Raw genomic sequence first — 13,525 nt, forward strand, 5'->3', positions numbered from 1 at the left:
CTTAATAGCAACACATAACATAATAAAGAAGAGATGCCTTCAGCCCTAGAAGAGGTTTTCAGAGTACAAATCATAGGCAGGCAGTGAAAGGACCAATCACAGGGAACCAGAAAAAGCAAGATTGTCATCAACATTGTTTGGGATGAATATGAGATTACTTAATACTCATATAAAATATGAGAATAGTTCTCAATTCTACCAAAATGCCTTAAGAACAGGACACAAAGAATTATACAAGAGCTGGGAAGCTTAGGGCAGCAGGGTTATAGTTTGGCAAATAATATTTTAAAGTGTAAGGGTGGTATCTTAAAAATTAGTGTGAATTTTGTATTCCCAATTTATATATATGAAAATGAAAACAACCTTCTTCCTCTAAATGACTTGAATACACCTGGCACTCCAGAAAAATGAGTCAAGTATAGTGGAAAGCAGTCAAGTATGGTGTTAAGAGATGTCCTAGAGTTAGCCTGTGTGTTTGAATCCTTGTGCTACCATTTACTACTCTCTGTGATTTTGGCCAAAGTAACTTCCTCCCCTGTGTCTCTTTTTCTTCAGATATAAAATGAGGATGATAATGATAGCTCATTCCTATCTCAATTAATGGCAATTACTTGTCTAACTCAAGCTAAAATCCTTGGTGTCATCCTTGACTCCTCCAAACACACTCTACATTCAATCCTGTGACTCTGTGATTTCCACTGCCACCCCCTTGGTCCCTGCCAGCACCACCTTTAGCCTGTATTGTTGCAACAGCCTCCTAACAGACTTCCCAGTTTCTCCCATGTCCCTACTATCTATTCTCAACACATTAACTGTTAAAATGTAACTTATATACTGTCACTCTTCTGCTCAAAATAGCTCCCATTTCAGTCAAAGTAAAAGCCAAAGTGCTCTTTGAGCTCTATCTGCTTACATGGTCAGCTCCTATTAACGCTCTGCCTAATCTCCACTGCTTCCTATTTGTTCCATCCCCTCTAGCCACACCTGAGCTTCAGGCCCTTAGCAACTTCCATTTCCTCTGCCTAGAATGCACTTCCCAGTCATCTGCCTAACCAACTCCCTTATTTTCATTTCCTTCAGGTCTTTGTTCAAATGTCCACTATTCAGTGAGCTCTTCTTTGGCGACTCTGTCTAAAGTCTCAAACCCTCCCAACATTTTATACTCCCCTTCCCTGCTTTTTTCCTTCTTCACAACACTTATCACTATCTACCACAACTATTTACCATATCTGTTGTTTCTCTACCCCCTCTCCCACTAGTAAGTAAGCTTCTTGAGTGCAGAGACAGGGTTTTTGTGTGTGTGTGTGTGGTTTTTTTTTGCTTCTTGTTCACTACTAAATATTGAATAACACATAGCAGGTACTCAATATACATGTATAACATGAATGATGAAAAGAGAAAATCAATATATTAAGCATTTCTGAGTCCTTGATGTGTATGAACTCATAAATTCTCACAAAAAATCAATATAAGAAGTATTGTAACATAACCATTTCTACTTTATAGCTGAGGAAACTTAAGTACAAAGAGGTCAAATCACTTGCCCAAGGTCACACAGCTCTTAAGTCAAGGACCAGATCCAGGCAGACTAGACAGAGCCCACATCCTTATCCCCTATGATTTACAATCTCTCGTAACAATAGTTGTTCTATCACAGACTTACATAGGGACTAAATGAGACAATAGAGGAAAGGTTACTGAATAGGCAGGGATAAGCACTCCACAAGTGTTAGCTGTATCAGCTATGCACTGCTGTGTACTCCAGGAGACGCATGCATCTCTGTTTGAGAAGTATGAACTTAGAAAATAGGGAGAGACTTGTGCAGAAATCTGGAAAGCAGTGTCAGAGATCTGAATGTTGTCCACAATTCAAAATAGAACAGATTAAAAAGCTGCAGAATAAGGAAAGGTTTAAAGGAGAAAAACTTTGAGAACATAACTGGAATTGGCAAGCTTGCTACATTTAGACCCATTTTCTTCAAGGATATGGAGTGGTATACCTCATATGCAACTCAAAAAACCTCAAAAGGCAAAACCAACCAAATAAAAAATGCTTAGACATGCACATGAGAGGTTGTTAAATGTAATGAGGTAACTAGAGAGGTCATATGTACTGTGGCTCACTCCAAAGGGAAACAAATTCTTAAATGAAAACTGAAATTTGGAATTCAATATCCAGATCAGTGATAACTTTTTCATTTAGTCAATGTCTGAATTTACAAACATCTAAATAAGTGACACTATAAGGATATAAGTAAGAGATCTGGGGCCAAATGAACAAAGCCAAAAAAAGACTTGGGAATCATTTCTGTAAAAATGTTCTGAAAACTAAGGGTGGGTCATTTCGTGAGGATGAGACACATTTGTAAAGGGAGAATAGTATAATTAAGCACATTTTAAGTAATTTCTTTTTCACACCGCAGGGCATAAATATGGGCCTTCTAGAGCCTCTATAGAAAGAGTCAGAGGAAGAGACCCCGCTCTCTAGTACTATCTCAATAGAAGGAATTTCTCTCAATTGTAAGAACAACTCAATTTCCAACCCAGGGTCAGGTAACAAACTGAAGAAGTATTACTTTCTTCCTTAAGTAGAATAAACATATTGTATCTAAAAATAAACTGATTTTATAAAATATTTTTAACTGGCAGGTATTAAATTTCATAAACTCCCAGTTTAAGGAGTCTAATACACTTGACTTCTAGTCATTATATATACTCAATAGGTAACTGTCCTTATATTTATTCATGCCTAAAGAATATACTTAAGTAAAAACTAAATAAAAATAAATAAAAACTGCTACATATTTACAATTTAAACTAGGGAACTTAAATGCATTGATAATACTAGAATTTTATGATTAAAATTTATATTATAAATTATAAAAAGTTTTATTCTTATGTTACTATAAAAAAGTGAAAGTCAGGTTTGAAATAGCAAATTAGCCTGCGGGTTACTGCACCATTTTTTTCTTAATCAGAAGGAAAATATTTTCACTATTTTAAAACATTTATTTAATGAAATTGATTAAACATATGAATAGTCATACTTAAATGACCAAGAATCATGCTTTCTTACCATCCTCTAAAGTATTCTGTGTCACATGGTCAGACATCTGGCTGGCTCCCATTGGCATATATGCCACAATGTAGAAAGTATAATTGCTGGCAGGTTCTAAGTCATCAATAATATAATGAGTTGTGTCATTTCCGATGACTACTTGATATTCTTCATTATTTAAACCTATATTAATGAACAGTGTTTAAAAATTAAGAATATTCAAAATAAAATTAACAAGACCATTTCCCTCACTATGAAACACTGGTCCTTGAGTCTAATCTCTATCAGTTACCTTTTGTTATCCTTTAAAAAATGTGAATAGGAAGGTCTTTATTTTCTAACAGTAACCATTTGTCTTGCTACAACTGACTAGTTTAAATTTTTCCTAAAGAAATCAAACCAAAAATAATTAATCTTCTCTAAACTCCATTAACATCTAGTCAAAACTCACAGCAGAGGCAATATGTAGCAGTAACACACAGAGTTTAACACTACAGAATACTGTAATTCATAAGTGTAAATTTTACTTGCTTAACCTCATGACTTCTTTATTCTTTTAAACATTAATGGAGAGACAGTGGGGAATGTAATGGCTCTACTCTTCATAAAAACAGACCAAACCAAAAGTTGTCCTGCAGAAGTTCTCATTTTGCCCCTAGAGATTCCATTAAATTTGACTGACACAAGTTGTTCTTTTATTTATATTGAAAGCAAAAGATCTGGGAAGCATAGAATGTGCTTCAGGACGCTGTTTCACAATGAGGTTTTTTTTTTTTAAGAGGAAAAAATTCTCAGCAATTCTCAATAAAATATGCATGGCAAGGTATAGAACAGGATTTGTCTTTGTGGGATTTAACTCCTACAGAGCAAACCTGTAATGTGGAACTGGAACAAGAGCACTGGTCGCTACTGTGTTTTGCTAACAGTTCACAGTAAATGAATGTCAACTTAATCAAAACCCTCTAAGGACAGGGCCCCTTCTCCCCACACTGGATTTATAAACAAAACAGAAGGCAAATTCCACTATTAAGTTTTCCCACATTTCTGAATGAACTTGATAGCATTTTAATTAGACAAGATTACAGGCATTTCACAACAGACTGGCTAATGTCTCGTTAATTAGGAACTGCATAGTACGATTTCTGACCTACTAAACAAGGTCCTTGAGTTCGAATTAAAAAGCCTTGTTCCAACCCTGAATAGACCACTGAGTTGCATGTGGAGGCTCTAATGAAAGAACCATAATAGCGACCAAGAGTGGTCTCCACCAAAACCAGCATTCCTTTTACCTTTCTAAATCACTGAAAGGGGAATTAACATACTCCAACATGCTCAGTTATCAGACCTTCATTCTTCTTGCTACCATGACCCATGATTTAAATTCAAAATATTCCTTTTCAAAATACTACTTTAAAGGACAAAAAATAATAAACAACTACCTGTTTCTACAGACAATTATATTATATCCCCATTCCTTGGGTGTTTGGATTTGTTTTTAATGTCTATTGCATAAAAGTTAGGCTGTTTGTGTACAGAAGTAAAATCTGTAAACCTCTACTATGGTTTCTATGAAAAAATCAATAGAGAAATCTCTAGGATTTACAAGCAGTTTTTCCTTTTCCTCTAAATTCTTTACCAAAAGAAACAATTACGACAAAAGATTCCAGAAATGGAATAATAGTTCTGAATAAAAAATTGAAGACAGATCTGATTTCTATTTTTATATAATAAATGAGACATCAGTAATATCTTGATCAATTTCTATCTTGTTCATATAGAGTTCTATATGATTTCAGAAAACATTCAGAATACACAAAATCAAATATATGGGGAATTTGTTAATGTTTACTTCCCCCTCTTTAAAAATAACATGCTACAGTGACTATACTACACTGTTTTATTAAGCAGTTACACCATTGGTTCTATGTAACTGCTTACTTAAATTGGCATATTAAGTCTTAGTTAACAAATTTATATCTTTGCTGAAATGAAATCCATAAATACACCACTCTATATATTTTACCTGGCAGAGAGGAAAAAAAATCTTAAACTATACTTACATTCACAAAATGTACAATAAAAAATTTAGAGAAGAACAGATATACACTATGATAGAGCATTTTATTAAAAGAGATGCAGAAAGGCAAAGAACTTCAAAAACATTATATGGGTTATGTAAAACATCATTCAAACTGAAAACAAATCCATGATAACAAGTGGAACTTAAACACTCATCATCCCTACATTAGGGATGGATGATGGTTACTCAGTTGGTTAAAGAGGGAATCATCCTAACACATCAAGGTTGCAGGTTGGATGCCCAGTCAGGGCACATACAAGGAGCAACCAGTGAATATATCGATAAGTGGAACAACAAATCAATGTTCCTCTCGCCCTTCCTCTCTTTAAAATCAATACATTAAAAAATTTTTAAATAAACACTCCTCAAATTACTTACCTTCTGCTTTCATGTAGTGCACGGAATAAGCGATAACTTTGTCTGAATTATAAAGTGGCCTCTCCCAAGCTAAAAGGATGGCTGAACTTGACATGGTTTCAGCGTGCACATTATAGGGAGCACTGGGTCGGTCTTCTGACATTACTACGGTGAGTCTGGCTCTAGATAAAATTGATCCTTGGCTGTTCTCAGCCATGCACTGATAAATAGCATCATCTTCAGGAATAATCTGGTTAATTACCAACTTACTGAAGAAAGGAAAAAAATATTTATTCTATGAAAAATTCTAATAAAGATGTAAAATAAAGTTAAATCATTGCTAAGTATACTCTCATTTTGAATAGCAAAAAATAACAAAACAAAGAACAAAAACAATGTATAGTCAGGCCTACTGAAAAAAATGGATATGAGTTACTTAAAATTACTCTTATTTTCTTTAGATGACAGCTCAATGTCTTTTTAGAAAGCTGACTTTCACTGAGAAAGTATATTACTCTGTAACAGTATCTAATTTATATAATATTGCAACGTTACATAAAATTGAGGTCAACAAAAATTTTTAAAATTTTGTGCAACATAAATGAGAATATTATAAGAAGATTCATATTTATACAAATAAAAGTGAATTCTTAAAATCATTAAGTTTGACTTGTGGAGGAATTCTTAGAGAATCAAGACTTATTAGAAAATTTTTTTCTAATTTCCTCATTTATGGAAGAAAGAACTGAAACCTTCAAGGGTTAATATGCTTACTAATTACGTAGCTACTTGCTCATCAGGACTACAAGCCAGGTCTGGGGAACTGCCCAACATTCAGTGTAGTTAACCACTTCCATGATCCACATATAAAACAATGTATGACATGCTGATATAATCTTATTTTAGTTTAGTTTTAAGTACCAAGATAATGAAAGTAATTGATAGTATAAGTATAGCCACTTCACATAAAAATTACTAAGGTCATTATATTTTATCTAAAATAGTAGCAAAATGGCACAGCCTACCTGTTGTACATTTTAATTCTACCATTTGAATGTATCTTTCTTCCATTTTTCAACCATGACATTTTGGGTGAGGGGATTCCTTCAGCCTGACATACAAATCGAGCAGTGCCAGCTCGAGGCCTTGTTAAACTTTCTGGCCATTCGACAAACAAAGGAGGAGCTATATTTAAAGAAAAAAGAAAAATTATTTCTGTGGACCCAGTAGGAATGATACAGAGTCAAGAAAGAGTATAGAAAATCACCAACTCCCACCCCTGAAAATATTTGACATTTTGAGCCTCCAGTCTACACTCTGCATAAATCTATATCCAGACCCCTTTTCTATGCATTGTTCAGTTAGATATCTACTTCCCCCAGGCTCTCCCTATTGAGACCATGTATATAAATGCTCTAGAAATATGTACAATAATCCTACTTTACTAAACCCAATGCATAGCCCTTTGGGAATGCTTATAGACAATCAACAGGTTACAATTTTAGGTTGGTGAATGGGTATATGGATTTATGTGTGGGTGAGGGGGAGATAAGAGAAAAACTTAAGAAAGAAGGAATATAATGGTATGGAGGTAAAGAAAATGGTCACTTCAGAATAATAGTTGTATTTTAACATAGGATTTAAATTTTCCCTGAAAAATGATCATTAGATTAAGAAACTTCTTACTGACCTTCATATCAATGATACAAAATTCAAGAAAGGTGGAAAAGTAAGCTATGAATGAGATAAAACAGCAAATGTGAAAATGTAAGATTCTCCTGAATGCAGAACAAAAGAAACATACCTAATACAGTTAAAGTTGCCATGGCAACTGTAAAGTTTCGTGTGCCTGGGATAGTGGCCCGACAAACATATACTCCAGCATGTTGCAGCCTGACATCAGATATCATGAGATTACCGTTTCCAAGTACCCGAGTATTAAAGACATCAATGGACTTGTGATCTATTTCAAAGGGAATATTTCAATTACAACAATGTAAATTATGATCTAAAGTTAGTTCAAAAGATTACTCTCCAAACAATCCTGTCATAAAAGTATACTAAAACCATTCCTCTACACACTAAAATGACAAAAAGTTAAAAGCCACCTAATTGCCAAACATGTGTTTTATATATGAAATAAACATTTATCAGTTTCACTATAATGAACAAAGTTTAAGCAAAAGACTCCCCACCACTTCCTTGGACAGACATACCAAGACGGCTCCAAGAAATGATTGGTTTGGGATTTCCTGTGGCCATGCATTCCAAAACAACAGTCTGATGAAGAGATGTTGTTATGTTCTGTGGACCTGCTATAATGGTTGGTGTGTGGAAGGATTTAGATTCCTTAGCTTTGGAGAGGAAAAGGCAGAATATAAAAATAAGTTATAAGTAAAATAATAAGTAAAATGGATGAAAATATCTATTTTTAAGTTATTTATTTTTGTTTTGTTAAAACAACTGAGATATAACTCACTTAACATACAATTTACCCATCTGAAGTACAATTCAATGGTTTTTAGTATTTTCAGAGTTGTGCAGCCATCACCACAATCAATTTTAAAATACTTTCATGACCCCAAAATGAGACCCCATGCCCATTAGCAGTCACTCCCCAATCTCCTCTCCCCATAGCCTGGCAACCACTAACCCACTCTCTGTCTCTCTGGATTTACCCATTCTAGACATTTCATAGTAAAGGAACCACACATTACATGGTCCTTTATGGCTGGTTTCTTTTAACAGCATAATATTTTAAAAATGGAACATGTACCAGTACTTCATATCTTTTTATTGAGCAACAACAGAATATATAATTATATTAATAAAATGCATTTTATTTATTAATTCATCAGTTGATGGACATTCGGACTGCTTCTACTCATTCCTTTTTTTTTTTTACTCATTCATTTTTAATTGAGGTTCAAACATTTATTTAATATTTTCACTAATCTTGTTAAGAATCCATGTGACGGGGGAGGAGGGAAGGGGTATGAGAGTGCTTTTGTTTCTATCTTTCATACCAGGAAGCTAACAGATATTCTTAAAATTAAAACAAAGCATTAAAAATATAATTTCAGTCTCTTAATGTTTTTTTTTAAAGTTTTAAACTTAACAGATCTTTTGGAAAGTAGTATCTCTTATGAAGAGAAAACACTCATATGAAGTTTAACAGTGACTTTAGTCTAAGTTTTCTTCCACTATATTCAAGTAAATTTAAATTAATTATTTTAAAATAGAAACCAGCATCGATAAATATAATTCCATTTTAATAATTTATGTATTTCTTTCTTCATATTCATCTCTCTAGCTATTTCCCTTCTAATTATGTTCATGTATGGTAAAATATAAAAAATTATATTCACTTAATGTTAATAATAATTTCTGAATATTAGAATTGGAGACATTTTAAAACTTCTATGTTTGTACTTTTTTACTTTTATAAACATTACTCTTCATAATAAGCATGCATTAGTGTCATAAATGCAAATTATAATTTTTCTTAAACAACAAAAAATACCAAACTGGAAACAAGTATCTCTATAATGACAATGGACAACTCTGGTGGAAATGAATGACTGTTATTCTCTTTTCTGTGTTTTACATATTTTTTAAAAACTGAAATATTTAAAAATATTCAATCTTTCTTAAAGATGTTGACACTAGCATAAAACAAGTCATCCTCCAAAAGAAGCAAGTTGCTTATCATAAAAATGACCATTTTCCTAATAGATTACAATATTTTCAATAAAACTAAAGTACTACTTTATGGCATATTATTATAGCCAGAGAATAAAAATTAATAGCTGTGCTATTAAAAATTAAAAACATAAACAAACAAAACTTCTGTGAAGTACCTGGAGTCACTGTTAGGGAGGCCTCCATACTTTTACGCCTGTGAGCTACAGTAGCAGCAACACAGCGATAATTTCCAGCATCCCTTTGGCCAACATCATAGATCTGCAATACTCCTGTTGGTAGGGCAGTTATCCTGTTAGAAGACAGATGATTAAACACTTTGTAGTAGATTTTACTTTTTATTTTAACATATATTCTATAAGAAGATTTAATACAGGGTCTGGCAGCAGTAATGCCTGCTTGACTGTGGTTGGTAGGGTAATAATATGGGTGTAATAATTTATAGTTTTAATTTGAACATTTCACCTAAAATGTCATATGATGTGCTTGAGTGTGATACTGTTATGTTACAGAATTACATGCTTATGGTTTTATAATGAAAGATTTTGTAATAAAACAGGGAATTATTGTGCCATACCCTGTATATTCAACCTTTTTTAAATCACCAAATGAAATACATTAAAGACCTTAAAAATATTCGTTTGAGCAAATGGTTTTCATTTGAGTCATTATAGTTCTCTAAAACAAATAACTAAGCAGTATGTGGTTTCTGGTACCTATCAGTCTAATTTTACACAGAGTCTCACTTGACATGATAGCTTAGATATAGCTAATTGGTGGCCTAGAGCGTCATATAATTTTTTCAGATTCCTGAATTTTTTGCCTGTTAGTATCGATGTATTCTCCAAGGCATACCTGAATGTAAGTTTTTTAAAAAGTACTTCCTTGAATAAGCCCTCCCATCTATGTGCCTCACCATTTTAGTAAATGATTTTTGCCTACATAGGAACAGTGCTACTCATTAGGACAGGAATCAAACTTTTTGAAATTGCTACAAAGTTCTTGATTTTTAGACTTCAACCATCTTCAGAACCTTGGGAGGAGAGTGTGTGCATGTGTAGAGGAGAGGGGACTGGGAAGTGGAAAGTGGAGATAGAACTGGGCATCTACCAGGGCATACATGGGAGATTCTTTTCATCAGCACTGCTACTGCCAGCAGTAAAAGTGTCATCTGGTTTTCCAAATCCTTAGGCTGCAATCCATTTACTCAGGTGGTCCTATGATTGGAAGAGATATTCAAGGAAAGGAACAAAGCAGTAAGGCAGGCTCTCTGAATTCTGATCTGATCCTCCAAAACAGGAATTATGCCCCATATTCCAGAGACTGACGATCTAATTCTCTAATTTTGAAGTGTCTTAAGAAGTTGATTATTGACATTGTAAATAAAAAGGAGTTCATAATAAAGTGTTCATTACTCCCACATCTCTCCAAAGACAAAACCTGCCTTTACCTGTCCATAGTTACAGGTAGAGTTGTTCGATTTACTTCCCATGTTATAATTGCAGGAGGATTTGATGAAATCTTGCATGCAAATCTAGCAATTCCACCTTCTTGTACCTCAGTAGAAATTGGCTGAACTTCAAATGCAGAAATAGCTACAAGATAAAGTTTGTTTGACAAATTCAGAATAAGTACATGAATTTATTATACCATACTTGGAAATAGCATTCTACTAGATATCATTTATCAGACTTAAATTCTTATTCAGATGTTAAGACCATCACAACATAATCACCACAAAGATAATTTAGGGAATAACTGTGGAAAAACCACTGAGCAGTTGCCCAAACCATGGAGTCCAGTCTTTCCCAGGATGAAATTCTAACCAAGTTCTTAAGAAACTTACAACTTGTTTGGAGAAAAAAAAATTAAGATAACTGAAACAAACAAAATTAATAATGGTACTTAATTATATACCAAACTATGAAGTACAAACTTCAAATACTACTCTATTTCAGAGGAGAGAGAAATCAATGAGTTCTGATTACACAGGTAAAAACTATTTACAGAGACTGGTTTTAAGTTGAGTTTTGAATAATATATTGAGTTTAAATGAAAGGGGGAATTAGGATTGACATGAAGACAATGACAAAAGTGGAAAAAGAGTAGAGATAAAGCAGATTTCTAGCATAGTACAAATTAAGACATCAATAAAGATTTTTTAGTGAAGAAGTATCATGATAGTAGCATTTGGAAAAAAATTAATCAGGCACTGTTACATAGGATAGACTAAGAAAAAAAGAGCCTAGAATCAAGACCAATGGGCTGTTTAAATAGCAATGACAGAACTGGGTGGTGGCAGTGAGAAGGGTGAGATTCTACAAATACCTTAATGAAAACAAGGACTCTGTGTTTGGAATTAAATGGGGTTGGTATTGATGTTGCGGAATCAAAAAGACAGAAAAGATAAATGGTGTGCTGATGAACAAAAAGTAGAGAGACTTGAGACTATTTTTAGACTTATGTTATTTCCAAAATAAAGCTAAATCTTCAAGTGTTGATATTTTCTAGAGATAATTCTTTACTACTCTAGACTGGCCTCCAGGAACTTGTCAGGGTCCATGATTTTACATTTTGACAGAGTCCAGACTCCAGGTAATAATGTGGTTTTCCTTTCCTCTACTAAGTCTCCCAAGACACAAAGGAAGGGCCTCAATGATGGTTTTACTGCCTCCCCTCAGATTCCAGTTCAAAAAGTATATATGCCTTCATGGTTTATCAATCAAGTGAAAAGTTACGGACAAAAGTGGAGCAACTATGGTCTAGATGACTTATCCCTCATTAGACTGGAAAGGGTAAAAGACTAAAATATTCTACCTTGGACTTGACTTCATTAGTTTGTAAGTGGATAACAGGCCTTTAGAGGAATAGGACATAGTCAGTGAATAATGAAAGTATTCTTAGAAAATATTCTTCCAGAAAGGATGAAGAATAAAGTGACTTTTTGTGTGTAACCAAAAATTTCTCCTTCCTAAAGAAGAGTGGTTCTCAAATGACCGTTGTCAGTGGATCCACAAGGTAAAAACCATTTTCATAATCACCATTATGCGCGCCTTCTCATTTTCATCTCTCTGTGTACAGTGTTTTCCAGAAACAACACAATGAGTGACATCACAACAGACCCAAATAGAAGCAGATATATGTATGAATCCAGCCATCATCTATTAAACTAAAACAGTGCCACTCTGACTAAATTTTCTTTTGCTTTGGAAAATAGTTGTGTTGATTAGATGTATTATGTTAATAAGTAATGAGGACTTCAGGTCAAGATGGCGGTGCAGGAAGACATGGCTCACCTCTTCACACAAGCATCATGAAAATTACAACCAAAATATAAAACAACCATCACTCAGAACCATCAGAAATCGAGTTGAATGGAAGTCTGACAACTATGGAATTAAAGAAACCACAACCATCCAAACTGGTAGGAGGGGCAGACACAAGGAATAGGCTGGTCCCACATCCACATGTGGTGGATAAAAATTCAGGAGGGCTATCTCAGGAGTGAAGATTCCCAGCAAACCAGGGTTCCAGTGCCAGGAAGATAAGTCTCCACAACTTATGGCTGCAAAAACCAGTGGAGATTGAGTCAATGGAAGAAACTGCTGGAGCCTCAAGCAGTTCCTCTTAAAGAACTCACACATGGACTCAACCTACAAAGATGTACTCTCTCTGAGCTCCAGCACTTGGGTAGCAACTTGAAAGGCACCAGAGGCATACAGGGAGAAACTGAAGTGTCTGGCATCAAGTCCAGCAGAGGCCATTGTCCCTTTTCTAAACCTTCTGCCCACAGAGCTGGCAAGCTGGTACCATTATCTGAGACTCCATCAACTTAGCGAACACTATTTGACTAACCTTGGAGATCCCTAGAGACTACACCCCACCCAACTTATTGCCCACCCAAGCTGCTTTTCCATATGAATGGCTGGTCTTGGTTCAGGCTTCACAGCTTCCTAAATCCTCTTAAATAACCAACAGCTGTCCTCAATGAACTTCGGGCTTGGCACTAGCAAAAGCCAGCCAAGATTCACAGCTTGGCTTCGCCTGGGAATCTCCAAGTCCAGCACAAGTAGCAGCCATCTCAGACTGCTTTTATAGCTCAGGCAGGGTGTCTCCAGGCAAAACACAGGTGGGGGCTGATCTTGGCCTGCACCACCCAGAAATCTCCACGGCCAGTGCACCCAGTGGGCAACTACAGACCACATCATAGTATCAACACCCTGACCCTGCACAGCTGATCCTCCATGAAGGATGGAGATGGTGGTCAGTGGTCACAGTCAGTCCTTGTAGCTGACTGGCCTGGGTAAATCCCTCTCATTGATTTGCCA

General features: G+C 34.9%; 1 protein-coding gene across 1 annotated transcript in view; it reads right to left on the bottom strand.

Annotated features, from left to right (window-relative positions):
• PRTG (protogenin) overlaps window positions 1-13,525 on the bottom strand; it is a 119,785-nt gene that overhangs the window by 58,710 nt on the left and 47,550 nt on the right. Inside the window, exons 3-9 of the mRNA XM_045823465.1 lie at window positions 10,648-10,792; window positions 9,356-9,489; window positions 7,712-7,849; window positions 7,300-7,458; window positions 6,521-6,680; window positions 5,517-5,764; window positions 3,077-3,241 (exon numbers count right to left, since the gene is read on the bottom strand). Coding sequence (XP_045679421.1) covers window positions 3,077-3,241; window positions 5,517-5,764; window positions 6,521-6,680; window positions 7,300-7,458; window positions 7,712-7,849; window positions 9,356-9,489; window positions 10,648-10,792 — 1,149 coding nt within the window. The remainder of the gene's footprint in view (window positions 1-3,076; window positions 3,242-5,516; window positions 5,765-6,520; window positions 6,681-7,299; window positions 7,459-7,711; window positions 7,850-9,355; window positions 9,490-10,647; window positions 10,793-13,525) is intronic.

The sequence above is a fragment of the Phyllostomus hastatus genome, unplaced genomic scaffold, assembly GCF_019186645.2.
Source record: "Phyllostomus hastatus isolate PE091 unplaced genomic scaffold, TTU_PhHast_1.1 phas_scaffold_501, whole genome shotgun sequence".
In the NCBI taxonomy this organism is placed as follows: Eukaryota; Metazoa; Chordata; class Mammalia; order Chiroptera; family Phyllostomidae; genus Phyllostomus; species Phyllostomus hastatus.